General features: G+C 42.7%; 1 protein-coding gene across 3 annotated transcripts; it reads right to left on the bottom strand.

Moving 5' to 3' along the window:
* Positions 1–107: 107 nt before the first annotated feature.
* Positions 108–14,668, bottom strand: ENTPD6 (ectonucleoside triphosphate diphosphohydrolase 6 (putative)). Of its 3 annotated transcripts, none has more exons than XM_027696959.1 (14): positions 14,611–14,668; positions 12,891–13,208; positions 11,468–11,544; positions 10,906–11,049; positions 9,729–9,804; positions 8,457–8,492; positions 7,209–7,297; positions 5,777–5,856; positions 4,819–4,883; positions 4,398–4,496; positions 3,781–3,921; positions 2,837–2,893; positions 1,725–1,837; positions 108–1,493 (listed from the first exon to the last, which is right to left on the bottom strand). In XM_027696959.1, exons 2-14 carry the CDS (start codon positions 13,147–13,149, stop codon positions 1,404–1,406), a joined length of 1,326 nt encoding a protein of 441 aa, XP_027552760.1. In that variant the 5' UTR covers positions 13,150–13,208; positions 14,611–14,668; the 3' UTR covers positions 108–1,403. The 3 variants fall into 3 exon arrangements, with proteins under 3 accessions (XP_027552760.1, XP_027552761.1, XP_027552762.1); XM_027696960.1 differs by lacking the exon at positions 14,611–14,668 and adding an exon at positions 13,469–13,762; XM_027696961.1 differs by lacking the exons at positions 108–1,493; positions 1,725–1,837 and adding an exon at positions 1,844–1,960.
* Positions 14,669–14,671: the final 3 nt, after the last annotated feature.

The raw sequence follows: 14,671 nt of genomic DNA, 5'->3' as shown, positions 1-14,671 counted from the left end.
GGACTGTGATGGCCCGAGGGGTCAGGGGTGGCATCAGGGCATTAATTTCTCAACCCACCCGCTGTGCGGCCTCTGGCGCTAAAAGTCACTCCACCACCACCAACACGTTTTCATTTTAAATTAGGAGTTTATTGTCAGAACGGCGGGGTTCAAGTGTCCCCGGTATGCTCAGCTGCAGAGCCCGCAGCCATGCACGCAGCACGCCTCCAAGCCACCACGTATTGCTGCCGTGAGCCCAGGAGTCAGGGCAGGCACTGCTGGCTCTCGGGGAAGCTGAGCTCTTTTGCACCACCAAAAGACCACTCGAGTCTTCTCTATAGATCCATACAAATACATCACAATTCCACAGTTAGGTTACAAACAGCGCAGCATGTCCCCTCCAGCTCCTGCTGCCCCTGCCCACGCACTGGGAGCACTGCACTGCAGCTACCCTGCCATGGCTCAGTGCACAATACATTCTTTTATCACAGAAGAAGCAGCAGCTTCACAGAAGAAGCGGCACCACACAAATGCATTCACCCCAGGCCCCGCATCAACCTTACCAAGGCACAAAGGTCTGCAACATCCAACAAGCCATGCTCAGGGTTTATTTTTGTGACTGTGTCTTGTTCATTGACCTTACTCCAACTGACTCTAGAACTGTCAAATCCATCATTATCCCTGTACCCAGTTCCTAGGCCTTGCTCATCTAGATCCAGCAAATCTGATGTTGTCTTTCACCATCCACCTCCCAAAGGCAGGGAATCAACATTAGGCTTTAATGCTACAGGGCACACAGGCTCATGCCTCCAAGTTCATATCCGGTTTCTAGAGTGCTCCCGAGCTTTCCTCCTTCAGCAAGTGGAAAACAGAGCTGCAATGTCCACGCTGCATTTCAAAGCTGCTGCCTGTCAGCATCTGTGTAAATGCACCATTTTTGCACACACGCAAGTTCACCTTCAAACACAAGTAGTAACATAAAAATCATCACTGAAAACTGCTGACAAACATGAAAAAACACCCTGAAATCAGGACAGTAAAGAGTTTCTTGTGGAGTGACCGTTTCCTACAGCAACTTTAGCATACTGCAAGCTCATAGTACAGGCATATTCCAAAAAGGTGTGTTTTTCTCATAGAGATCATAGATGTCCTGCAGAGTCTTGGTTTTCCTTCCATAATGATCAAGTTTTACATCAAGCTGACGCCAGATGCTGTCAAATCAAGGCTTATTTTTTACACACTGCACTCTGCACTATAAAAAAGAGCTAGCGATGGAGAGGACTTGGGAGGTGGTGGAAGGAAAGGAACCTGTTTCATGATGACCTTCCAAAAGACTCCAGAAGCCAAAAGCATGTCCTTCAACAGGTTCTCCCATGTTGGGCTTTCAAAAAATGGAGATTCCCAAAAGTCACCTTCTAGGAGCTTTAGTACTGCAGTCTATTGAGTGAGTCGATGTAATGGAAAGTGGCTCCCAATGCCCAGCTTGTTTCAACATTGTTAATTTTCCGGGCAAGCTGGAAAAAAAAAAAAGGCAAAAAAGTTAAAACACAATTCTTCGGGAGAATCTGAAGCATGCAAGTTGAACACGGTGCTGAAGGTTATGACAACCAGATGGTGATACCATCCACAATCACAGAGCATGTGTTGTAGCAGGAAGGCAAATCAAGAACTGAGCTACGAGCATGACGACTCCTGCCTTGGCACCCTCCTGCCCACTTTCCCCAGAAATCCATTTTGTGCATCACCTTAAAGGCTTGGCTCTTTGGGAAGCCCAGCTCTTGCAGGAGGAAGGTGATGTACGTGAGGTCCATGCAGAGAAAAGGGCTGCTTCCAGGGCTGATTTCCATGGTCTTACAAACTAAGGAGAAAAAAAATGGTGTCTGAATGCACACTGTGGGCTCAGGTGTAGCAACAGCCCAGCTTTGAAAAATCTCGAATCCATAAACCACCTCTTGTCAGTTGAGCTGTGCAGTGATGGAACCTGTCACAATGGGGTTGAAATGACACACACAAATTAGGAGAAGCACATAAGCTTTGGAAGGAAGATCCAGACATTCTGTCTCTCCCCTAAGAGGGAGACAGAATTTCTTGTATCTCTCCAGGAAAAGAGCCTCCAACTTCTTCTAATTCAAGGCTTCAAATATATAAGCAACTTCAGTTGTGTCATCTTTCTGGAGCACCAGCACTCGACAAATGTTGACAAAACCAAATTAAAAAAACCCAAAACAAAATAAAAGAAACGATGAAATCAAAATAAAACCTTTCTCAGGATGAATTACACAAATGGTAGTCCAAAAATCAGAACAGCAATTGTTCAGTCATACATAAAGTTTACCAAAAAACCCCATGACAGTTTGATCAAAGCCTGAGTTTGTGGTATTAAGAAAAGAATGTTTACATTAGTAAATCTGTGTAGGCAGTTCTCTCCGTAGCTGATGAAGTGAAAAGCTATGAACCGGTTTTCCCCCTTTTCTGACTAACAATCAAGCAAATGAACAAAAAGAAAAATTAAACCGGATTAGAACAGGTTATGCTAACAGGATAATAAAGCCACAATTATCTTGTAAGCATGATTTCAGAACAGTTGTTAAGTGTCAAGTAATTATTTACTAGTAATTCTTGAAAGAGTTTTGAAATATATGTATTATAAGATGTGTCTTATGTCGGCTGCAAAAGCAAAAGTTAATATAAAAATAGTTGAGATTTTCAGAAAAAAGCAGAAGTGTTGGTGAGATGCTATGTAGAGGTACTTAATACTTCCTTAAAAACATCAGGCTTCTTAGCGTGTCACACATTTGCCACCTGGGAATGAATTTACACACAATAACTAGTAAGTGTTTGATTATATTTTACTCACCATATTTAGCCGCAATTTCGAAGTCACTGACAGTTAAGCTTCCTCCTTTTTCTTTATCTAAAAGAAAAAAAAAACTGGTCTTTTACGGTCTTTGTATAAAGGCAACTGTAGATTCAAGTCATGAAAGTTGTTTCAAAATCAAATCTTGAGCCACTGAAATCAATGTCAAAATTCAGACTGGTTTTAAACGTAAAAGAACCTTTAAAAGATTCTGACTACAGACTGAAAAGTCTTTGCTTATGAAGAACCTTTAGACTCGTTTCCTATAGAAACATAGTTTACAGACTCTCTCACTTGATCTCCATGTCTTTGCTGCTCTGCCAGCAGTGCCTGAACACAGTTAAACACCTGTGACCAGATCTGACAGGGCACTGGTGCTCTGGAACACATTAAATCTGAAATTATTTGTAAAAAGAAACTGGCCAAGGAGGGGGGTAGGTTTGTCCAAACTAACTTGAGATGTCATAATCTGCTTTCTACCGCTGAACCTGACAGCCTTCTGTACACCAGCATACCGCTGGAAAAGAGATGTGACAAATTTTGGAAAAGTGTGGAAGTATCTGAAAATCTTCATTCCATCTAAAAAGGTCAGTGGAGCAAAACACACAGCCCAAATAATTTTTACCGCTTTACTGACTGAGAAATTTGTTTACCATTATGAAGTTTTTTCTATTTTGGATTGTAATCAGACAACAAAACCTCTTCTGAAACGTAAACAGTTTGTTTAAAAACTATTACCAAACGTTGCAGATCCTATTTCACAGCCCCATACCTTCTCTATAGAAATTAATATCCAGTCAAGATCAATGCTTCAATGCTGCACAGCAGTGTAACAACAGACTATATTCCATGACAGCTTAGCAAAGCATCATGATGTCTGCAAGTGTTACCATTTATTTTATAACTTGTCATTTAAAATGAAACAAAACCAGGAGCAGACATACCTATGAGACCAGCCTCTGCTGCACGGTCATAGTAGTAGGAGAAAGTGTAAAAATCCAAGTCCTTCACTTCCTCAGCTTTATGCACTTTTTTGTAGAGCATCTTTGCCACTTTATTAGAACAAGACTCATAAAGAGGCTCACCTAAAAGAAGGCAACCCCCCCCAGCATATTATATATATATATATATACAGAGAGTTATATATACATACAATTTACTTAGTATCTGCCAAGAAACAGGCTCCCTTTTGCAAAATAGCACTCCATAAGATCTTCACAGAGAACTGTTTCTTCTTCCAGAGGCAAACACCTACCATCCCCAGGATGGGACTAAGTATGTGATACATCAGAGATGGACAACATCATTTGAGACAGAAGAATTTTGAAAAGACCTGTTCAAGGATTGTTCAAGTCCATCCGCATCACTACTAGCAGCTTTACTGACTGGACAGACACCTCACGGCACAACAGGAAAGAGCTGCATGATCTCTTTAACAGCATGGCAAGAGGAGCCAGACAGAAGAGTAAACAGAGTCTGGTATCTTTGCAAGAGGCTGAGAGTTTGATTTCCTCTGCTAATCACAGCTGGCCTAGATAGGAAGAGTGATAAATCACTATACCTGCCTTCTGTCCTTTAATTTTGTACACTATCTCAGCATGTTGCCATTCAGATTTGAAGCCAGGTGGTAAACAAGGGCTGATCAACTCCTCCCCTTCTGCTACAGAAGTAAAACAAAGCCACATTAAACAAAAACATGAAGAGTTAAATTCAGAACCCTCATCCCCAGCAAGGCACCTCCACAGTCCAGACACGGCTCAGATGTCCCATGCCTGCCTCCCACCCAGGGCTGGCAAGAATCCAAGTCTCCTGGGATCTAGCAATGTCACCTCCTGCATTTGTCTCAAATGCACCCAGCCATAGCGACAGGAGTCCACATGCCATTCGGGAACCTTGAGCCCAGAGGGAAGGGGTCATACAACTCCTCCCCCCACCACCACCCTGTGCTCAGAGACAAGACTTGAGGACTGCCCATAACTTACAGGGTTTTCCCTCAACTCCGCCCAAAATGGCAAGCCTTGCTGACATCAGCCCAAGTCCCAGGTAACTGCAAAGGGATAAAAGCCTCTGTGAACAACAAACATCATTCCTCTGATACTCCACCGACAACCTGGCTGGGACATGCCAGTCTCCTCTACACAGTCACAGCCAAGAGGCTCAAGTGAGCAGCTCATGCACATAAGAGGAACAGTGTGACAACCTGCTCTCAGATTACTCTCACCCAGAATGATAATCGCTCTCTGAAAAGCTCAGGCAATAGCTGACAGCTGTAATCTGGCTCTTGAAGAACTGGCAATGGTATTCCAAAGGCAGTCCAGCCACTAGCATACAGAACTGACTCTTTTTGAGCCCAAACATACCCCACAGCAAATACAGGTGGGAAGAAGCTGCTTGTCTCTGCCCAAAATACTGGGAGCAAGGGAAGACAACAAGGAGGAAGGAATGACAGAGACAAAGCGCTATGAACTGACTCCAACCCTCATTCTCCATTCTCCTGTGCTGCTCAGCGGTGAAGAGGTAAAGGAGTTGGGAGTGAAGGTGAGCCTGGGAAGGAGGGAGGGGTGGAGGGAAAGTGTTTTTGATTTTATTCTTATTTCTCATTATCTTACTGTTTAATTGGCAATAAATTAAATTCTCTAAGTCAAGTCTCTTTTGCCCATAACAGCAATTGGTAAGTGACCTCCCTGTACTTATCTTGACCCATGAGTTTTTTGTCATGTTTTCTTCTCTCTGTCCTATTAATGGAATGGGAGTGATAGAGTGGCTTGGTGGGCACATGGTGGGCAGCCAAGGTTAATCTACCACAATCACACGGCTCAAGTGTCTCCACTTCTTCCCGGTACTCATTGGCAAGGACTCCAGTTCAGAAAAACACTTAGATCTCACTGGCTTCACAGAAAGCTTTGATTTTTACAGTGTGCTCTCCTTCCCATAACTAACCTGTAGGAATACAGCTTGTAGGTGTGATTAAACATCTGAAATGAAGTTGTGTGGCCAGCTGGTGATGTCTGGAGAGTTTCCTGAAGGGAGAAAAAGATGTCACTGACAGGTTTCTGCCAGCCAGCAGCAAACATCAACAAAGTAATCTTCCAAAAGTTAGGAAAAACGTGAAACAATCCTAGCAGGATTTAGAGAGAAATTATGAATTCACAAGTATTTCAAATTGACTGCTGATATGCAAGACAACCACAAAACCTGGAGCTAGTAGTGTCTTCACATGACAGGGTCTACACTGGTTACATTTCTATTTGTATCCACACCAAAATGCTGTATAAAAAAATCACTTTCATTAAAAGGAATCCTTATTCCAGCTCTTAACTGCTTTTGTCAAGAGATTACAGCAACTACCTCTTCACATGATCCCTACTACAGAAAACTGTGAGCAAAGTAATACAAAAGCCAGGCACACATTAACTTCCTACTTGAGTGGAATTAATCTGTGAACTTGCACAAGCCAGAGGAAAAGCACATCACTGTGCTTGCCAAGGAACAGAGGACCAGTCTGTAGTCTGAAAAAATGAAAGGATAATTATCTAACACACTTTGCAACATGTTCCCCAAACGCACCGGCACTAGCACGTTTGTGGGGAGCAAAGCTCAGGCCACAATGCTGTTCATGCTGCTTATATCTTAACACAATCTCTATGTCCAGAATTTCCACATCCCAGACCCTTCACATCCCTTGTCATTCTGCTGTAACAATGCGTGTCTTGATTATCCCAGGCTGGACACAGCATCCCATCCCTCTGTTTTTGTGCAGCTTTACTAGGAACACTATCTCTGCTCAGGCCATGGCCTTACAACTCTACACTCACAGGGCTTCCAGCTCACAGAACACTTACAAAAATGCCACACCAGGAAGCTCAAATGACATCAGAGTGTATTTTTTACTGCATAACAGCAGTTGCTCCTTAGAAAGCATTCATTTGCAACTGAGTGAACCCAGGAAAATTGAAAACCAGGATCAAGAAGGCATCTTATTGTGTTCCTAAAACCCACTGTAGGCCAAATGTTGGACTTGAATTCATTAACAGCATTGCATTTTGAGTTCTTCATTAGAAGCGGCACAAACTGAGAGTCAAGGATTAAGACACTCAGGTGAACGTGGTATTTTCAAGATAAAGCAGCCCTGGCAGACTCGCCACATGCACCACTGACCCAGAGCTGGACTATGAGGATGGACAAAGAGTTGTGAATGCCTCTGTGACTGACTATAACAAGGCAGATGTGACCAAGTGATCTGGGTTTTTCTGTCACAAGTGTGGCTTCATGTCACACTGATGAACTCTTGATCTGTTTCCAAGGGAAAGAAATCTGAGCAGTTACTGATTTCTGCACCAGCATTTCCCAACAGTGTGTATGTTCACATTACCTCAGCGCGTGGAAGGAAGGTGATCTGTGTTGATCCACCACCCAAATCCAGCATCCCTACACTTCTCTTCTGTGGATCATCTAGCCTACCTGAAATGTGTGACAGAACAGAGAAATCCAAGGTGGGCATTGTGAGAAACTGGGCAGGAACAAAACCAGAAGTACAGTGGTAAAGAAAGGGAATAATCTAACTCCATCTGTCAGCTTCCAGACAGCACTAAATTATACTGTTACCTACTGGGCACTGATTTTGGCTTTATCAGACCTGAAGTGACAAGAGTTTCTCTTATTTCTCTGGTGGCTGTTCATGTCCTAATTACAGCAGCTTTGGTTACTGCATTCCTAAACATTTTTCAGTGGATGCAAGGACCCTTTTACAAACCCTACTCTGGTAACCACTTTGTAACACAGAGGAATGTGGTTTTCTTGGCCACCTCTCCCTGATCCCTTAGCAGTATTTTGCAGTTTCCTATGGCCAAAGGGATGACATACTGAAAAGAGCTGGCCTAATAGACTCAGCTCTCTTGGAATTCTTCCTGCTGCCAGCCAAGACCTCTCCTCTCATTTAATTCTAGTTCTTCTCAGTTAGATCCCTCAAATGCACCTTCTTGACAAGGACAGTTTGTGCCAAGTACCTCAGTACACCTCATGATAGCTGATGTTTGAAGATCACTAATCTTTCTGATATTTCCTGTGGGCATAAAAAGCTTCAGAGCACGTTGTTCCACACAGTGTGTGCTGAACAGAGCACTTGGATGGCAGACTACATTACATATTGTCAGAGAGGTCTTCAGCTTAGTTTTTTCTCTACTCTTCAGCTATCCTTTTCTCACCCAGCAGTGTAAACACTTGTGGCATTTCTACGTTATAAATCTGTAAGGAAGTAGCATAGCATTTTCTTTTACTCTGTGCAGCTGCCAAGCACATCTAGAACATTCACATTAAAAATTTAGCCAGAGTCACAGCAGACTCAAAAAGGAATAAAATGCCCTGGTACCCTACAGGGAATTGAAAGAAAAGTTACATTAAACATCTAGGGAAAAAGATTAAACTCCTCACTCTGTCAAGTAAAAGGCCAAAATCCTAATGACTTAAATAGGCCAGGCCAAAAATAACTGCTGACTTATTCTCAGATTCTTCTTTCTCTCATTCCATCCCAATGAATGAGCAAATCCTAAGCAGGGGCAGAGAATAGCATGACTTTCACAGCATCCATCGTATCTTTATGTACATGCTCGTGTACACATACCTGTTAAAAAGTTTATTGTGATCCAGGCTGAAATACCTAATGAGGAAAAGATTCAGAAGATGCACTGTTAAATCACACCATTTCAACTCACAGCAGTAACAAGTAGATTACATTTCCAGAACTGTCAATGGCTGTCCAAAACCAAGGTAAGATGCCTTGAACAAAGAGAATTACCTTCTCTATCAGAGCTTATGTGATATTTGGGAGAGAAGCCCCATGTATGAAATGTCTGTAGAACCCTGTATTTCACAGGCCAAAAAGTTAGGCAATAAGTTACAAAGGCTTCAGTCCTTAGTTAAAAGACAATAAGATGACTGAGATTCACATTGTTTGTCTTCTAGGAAAACATCCACTTGTAGAATTTTGTTTGATATCAGGCACTCAACTTTCCTTTTGAATACTAAGAATTTTTATCTTTCAGTGTTCTAATTTTTCCTGTTTTCCTCTAAGCAATTTTGTGAGCTATGCTGTTTCTGTCCTCTTTTTGTTTTATAAACTGTTTCTCCATAAATTAGGTGAATTAGCGGGCCTTATGTTAACAAATTCAAATATTTATTCATGTGGTTAAAACTCAAAGCATTCTAGGGAGCATGGTCCGTTTCAACCCTTGGCTGAACCAAGGCTGTCACTGTTATTAATGATTTTAAAACAAAACAAAAAGAAGAATTACAATGTCTTTCTTCCATTAAGTAGCAAAAAAAGAAACTCATAAACAGCTTCACCTATTTTAAAGTTTGGTTTCTAAGCAGAATTAAAACACATTTCAACACTCAGTTACTTAGAATTTAGATGTTCTGTCCTCAGCATTTTTTGATGAACATCAACTTACTTCAGCATATATTTTCTTCTCTATATAGTATTTTTTTTCAGACTGAACTCACAGTCCCACTCATTAGATCAGTTATAATTAACATTATGACCAAATACTTCCAGAAAGTTCTGATAAGCACTGTCAAGAGGTGCAAACCTAGTTGTTGAAGACCATCTCAACAAGCAGATATAAAGAAACTTTTCTAGAAGTGCTGACTGCACAGTGGCTTCCTGGTGATTCTACAGGAACTGCCCAACACTCAGAGCTTTCAAGATCAGGACAGAGTTCAGGACTTCAAACTGGAAAATGTAGCACAAGATCTCTTTGGCAGGCACTGCCTGTGGCAGCATAAAAACTCTGTCAAACCCCCTACTTGTGGGTTCCCACTACAGTGAGTACAGGACTTGTCACAGTGCAGCAGGAATCTCCACAACTGCAGGAGTCTCCACAAGACAGCCTACCTTCATCGGTTCCATTCATTATTGACACGCAGTCGTCCCTCACAAAGAAGGGAGAGGCCTGAAAAATCTCCTTCACCTATAGTTCAAATAAAAGCTACATTCAGAGAAATATTTTTTCAGCTGGAAACCAAGTTTTTTAAAATTCCAGTTTTACACTACTGCTCCTCTTCTTGGGCTAAATCCTCCTGACTGCTGCTCACGACTTTGTTTCAAGTTCAAGAGGCCAACAGCATCATCTTTACACGCGGGCTCTGCAGTTTGGTGCAGAGACAGGAAATGGATGTGTGGGTTTTCAAGGATGAAGGCTGCTCAAAAGTGCCATTAGCAAGGAATACAATGGGTAGGAAAGGGACTCCAGTTTACTTTGCTGCAATTGGTGACCCACAGGGTACCATATATGCATGGGAAAGGCAGGAGATGGACAGCCTAGCTTTCAGGAATGTCCCAGGGAACTGCATTTCCAACAAGAGCATGTTGGCTGATAATGATCTTCTATACCCTATCCTACAGGAGGCAGCAGAGCCCTAGCTTTGCAGGGTCCTCTAAAGTTTCAGCTGAAATTCAGTGTGGAAAAGTACTGGCCAGGCTGCAGGCAGCAGAGACTTTGATTTCAACCACCCCCCATTTCTTCCTTCCAATTATTGCTTAGAAAAAGAGTACACTCAGTGTACTTAAGCACACTTAATAAACTTTTCCTGCATCTCAAAGGTCTAGAACACGTTTTGTTTATTTTTGTAATATTTTAAAATATTAAATGTATTTTACACGCCTATAAATACAATTTACATTGTTTTCAATCAATATAAAGGAGCGACCTTGCAGCAGCAGGTTGACAATGTGGCCAATCAAACAGTAGAGAGCTTTTCTCAAAATAGCACCATCCTGGTCAAACTCACCGCTAAACATGACCAGTATGAACAGGCCTGTAGTTACTGTTAGCAGGATCTCACTGCATTTGTTATGTTATCTGTCATCTCCTGGTTTACTTGGAGCTGCCATCATTCCTCTGTGCTTGCACTCACACAACTTCTCCCCCAAGTGCATTTGAGATCAGATGGCTCTGCACTGTTTTCGGGGTTAAACAATGGGAATTGACTCACGTACACAAAAAAATACGCACGTTACACAGTTTGCTATAAAATTTCTGGCAAGCAAATGGAAAAACAAGAAATAGTACCTTATCCAGTAACTTTTGAGCTTTCTCTCCTGGCAGCAACCGTAGGCCAGCTGTGGCTTTCAGGACCAGAGGAGTAAACTTCCACAGCTCCATAGGAACTTCCTGCTTTGCCACTTCCAGGAGCTCTTCTATTCCCTGGGCACTCTGTGAGCAGAAAAAGAACAAGAAAAGGCATCTTAAAAACTCTTTTGAAAGGGCAAAAGGGTGATCAGAGATTCAATTCACTGTAAATGTGAAACAGAGACAAATTAAAAGCACAAGGGGCCAAGAGAAAGTGTAGGAGTCACTATCTCCTACTGCGTAAGTCTTAGTGGATATAACAGATATTATCAAGCTACAGGTCAAAACCCGAAAGTCTCTTTTTCAAAAAGTGACATAGAACTCTCTACCACTGAATGTTTTGGCTACAGAGAGCTCAAAAGGCAGTATGACAAATTCTTGGAAAACAAAGGCTTTTGGAGCCAGTAAAACGCTATGAGCTGGGTGTAAGTCTGGCTCAGGGAGTGCCTAAATTCCTGCGAGCTTGAAGGTAAGGGAGACAGAAGAGAAATCACTTAAATACCTTTTCGACATCATCAGCATATGCAGATAGACCTGGTTTCAGTGCTTTAAACGTCTCATGGGTTAATTTGGGAGTTTCTGTTCAAAAGCAGTATTCCAAAATAAGTAATGGTACAAATAATTTCGCATACACAAAAAGAAAATCATTTAACAAATTACATTACTATGTGCTAATGGAAGTCAATTGAAGCCTCTGTCTAATGAACTATCAACAGCCACCTGATCTCTAAATACAGCCCTTGCTACGGAATTAGATCCTGAGAAAACCATTTTTAAAGTCATGACTGGTTTTCAGATGCTGGTGTACACTATGCTTATATTCTTTACGCATATCAGACAAGGGGTTCAAGTTGTCTTTGAGGCCTTACATCTGCCATGTGCAGCTTTTCAAACTGCACCTGTAACAAAGACTCCAAATTTCAGCATGCTCTGTTCTGACTAAACTTGGCTCCAGCAAACCCTAGTGGAAGCTTTTCCATTTTTTTCAATAACAGCAGAGGGAGCCAGACTTAAACATATTGCAAACCTGTAGCCCTACATGCACCTGAAATGAAGACAACACCAGCCCGACACATTGTCATCGTCCTCCTGTAGCCAACTACACTCCATAAAGTTTGCTGCAATATATTCTGATATTATGTTTAAAGAAAAGCAGGCAAGGAAGCAGTGAAGACTTGAGAATACCCTAAAAGAAGGAAATCAGTGGACTGTTGTTTAACACCTTTCTTGGCTAAGCCTTACAACAGCCCATTATGCAAACCTACCGTGCTCCCCAGAGGTCAATCACACCATACACCACACTGAAAACCTTCAGGTCACTTACTAACAGCACCCACACAAGTTCTTTGATCTTTAAGACTTTTACAAATAGGAGCTGACAACACGTAAACAAATGAAGCTTAGTACTCCAGAGGAAAACTGGAGATTTTTTTTTGTACACTTCTGTCTCACTTCTGAGTAGTTTCTGCCCAGATGTAATACACAGCAATTTTAATTAAACAATTTGCAATTTTTGTTTTCCAACACTGAAGCCAAGGATGCACTAAACCAGACACTGCAGAGAGAAGCAGCTCACTAGCAGGAACTGGAGACAGCCAACAACCTCATGGTGAAAATTTGGGGAAATAAGGCAGTTTGAATTTATAATCTTCTCTTCCACCAGCGTGATGAAAAATTGCCCTTCTTCAAGCCACCACTCTAAAAGTACAGGTGCTATTTAGTTCACATTCTGACATTACAGCATTTTCTTCTTGTTGAACGTTTCATAATTTCATCCAAGCCTATATGCCTGATTCATAATATAGATGACTCTCTGGAAAGAGCTGAAGCATATTTGTTCAAGCAATCTCTAGAAAAGAGTCATCAATAATCTGCTCCATAACATTATGGAAGACTTAATCTATCATGCAATGAGCAGAACATACCTCTTGGCTGCTGTGTAAATTTAAATATATGGATGCGAGTTCCTGTGCTTCCTGCATCAAACATAATTCCATAAAAGACCGAGAGATCTGTGGTCACTGCCTGATGGTTCAGTTTATCTCCTCTGCTTTCAGCAATTCCTTCTGTTGCTCCCATGAGTGGTTTGGAATCCAAGCGCCATTTTATGTATGCAACATAAATAGCTATGCATGCCAAAATCCCAAAAGCGAAGAACCGCTTTGACATCTTCATGGCTTCCATCTATCAGATGTTTCGTGTCTTCCCTTTATCACAGAGAACAGGTGGTTCCCACATCACTCCTACATCCAACAGAAGAGTAAAAGTCTGTTTTATTTTCTAAACCCAATTAATGGATCTAAGAATATGATGCCTACAACACTGAACACTCCCAATTGTTCCAAAGGAACACATCCTTCTTCAGCATGTCATTGAGATCTATAGCTAACTTGGAGGCACGGAGCAGCATAAATCTTCTTTTCCCCCATTGCTACAGAGGCCTTAGAGGCAGAGAAAGGAGAGTTAAGAGAAACTAAATACAGCGACTGAGGTGGGAAGGGACCTCAAGAGGTCTCTCATCCAATCTCCTGCTCACAGCATGGGCAGCTATAGGGCTCCTCCATGTTATCCAACTCATCTTGAAGAAGTCTGAGGACAAAGATCCCACAGCTTCACTGGCAATTATCTTTGTTAGTTCCTGGATGGTAAAACAGGTCCCAGAAGACTGGACAAGGACAATTTTTTAAAAGGCAAAAGGGAGTTGAGAGTTCCTCTCCCCCATGTCCAATGCCAGGAAAGAAACCACAGCAAAGCACAATGCAAAAAATCTACAAGCACTCACATGACACCATCCAGATGATTAAAAAACAGTCAGTGATGATTTATGGGGAGCAAAATTACATATTATTTTTCATTTTGTTAAGGAGTAATGAAGAGAGAACAAACCAATCAATGAAGTTGAGTTAAACAAGGTTTTGACACACATGTAATCTGTTGGTGATATGAATTCAGGAGGCGTACAGAAGGTGTGAAGGGGAGGAATTTAAAATCAAGGTGATTACAAGCATATTGCCAAAAGTGGGTAAGACGAAATTTCATAAAAACGGAGAAAAGCTAAACCACAGGCACATGAAGAATAGATCAGTGTGAGGGAAAGGGAACTGTAGGCTGTCATGACACAGAAATCAGGAACATGGCATTGCAAAAAAAAAAAAAGAAAAATCTTTCTGGCTTCTACCAGCAGGCAGAGACATGCAGGTGGCAATTGCTGCACGTCTAGGGGATGATCACTCCAATCCTTCTGGTGCCAGAAAGGCCTCAACTGCAGCTACACGAGAGCTTAAATGTCACAGGACGGAGGAAAGCCGCAGGGGTTTTGCGTCTTTGAGGAGACACAAGCCCCACCGCAGGAAAGGGAAGACCGGAAGGATGAGGGGGAGGCCTGGAGGCGCAACAGTCTGGAAGCGCTCCCACCCTACCGCCGTCTGCCTGAAGAGAACTGGGATTGTCCTTTCCCTGTCTTTGTCAGGGGACGCCGAGATTTTCTGCAAGGGAAAATCTTCCCGCCTGCGCCGCCGAGGATCGGGAGGGCGCGGCCCGCGGGGCGCCCGGGCCCGCGGTGCCCGCGGTGCAGCCCCCGCTCACACACGTCCCGCCGCCCTCGCTCCCTCCCTCCCTTACTCCCTCCCTCCCTCACTCACGCACCCGCTCACGCCGCCCCCGCCGGCCCCGCCGGCCCCGCCATGGCGCCGCCGCTGCCCGGCCC

This window comes from Neopelma chrysocephalum, unplaced genomic scaffold, assembly GCF_003984885.1.
Source record: "Neopelma chrysocephalum unplaced genomic scaffold, ASM398488v2 Primary Assembly neopelma1_117, whole genome shotgun sequence".
NCBI classification, from domain to species: Eukaryota; Metazoa; Chordata; class Aves; order Passeriformes; family Pipridae; genus Neopelma; species Neopelma chrysocephalum.
Note: the sequence above shows the minus strand (reverse complement) of the source record. Positions and strands in the feature narration are given on the sequence as shown.

Excerpts from the sequence above, each read along its gene's own strand:
- ENTPD6 (XM_027696959.1), bottom strand. The coding sequence starts at position 13,149 with ATGGAAGCCATGAAGATGTCAAAGCGGTTCTTCGCTTTTGGGATTTTG. Across the intron at positions 9,805-10,905 it reads CTCAAAAGTTACTGGATAAG|GTGAAGGAGATTTTTCAGGC; the intron begins GTACTATTTCTT and ends TTTGAACTATAG. Across the intron at positions 1,838-2,836 it reads CGAAATTGCGGCTAAATATG|TTTGTAAGACCATGGAAATC; the intron begins GTGAGTAAAATA and ends TTTTCTCCTTAG.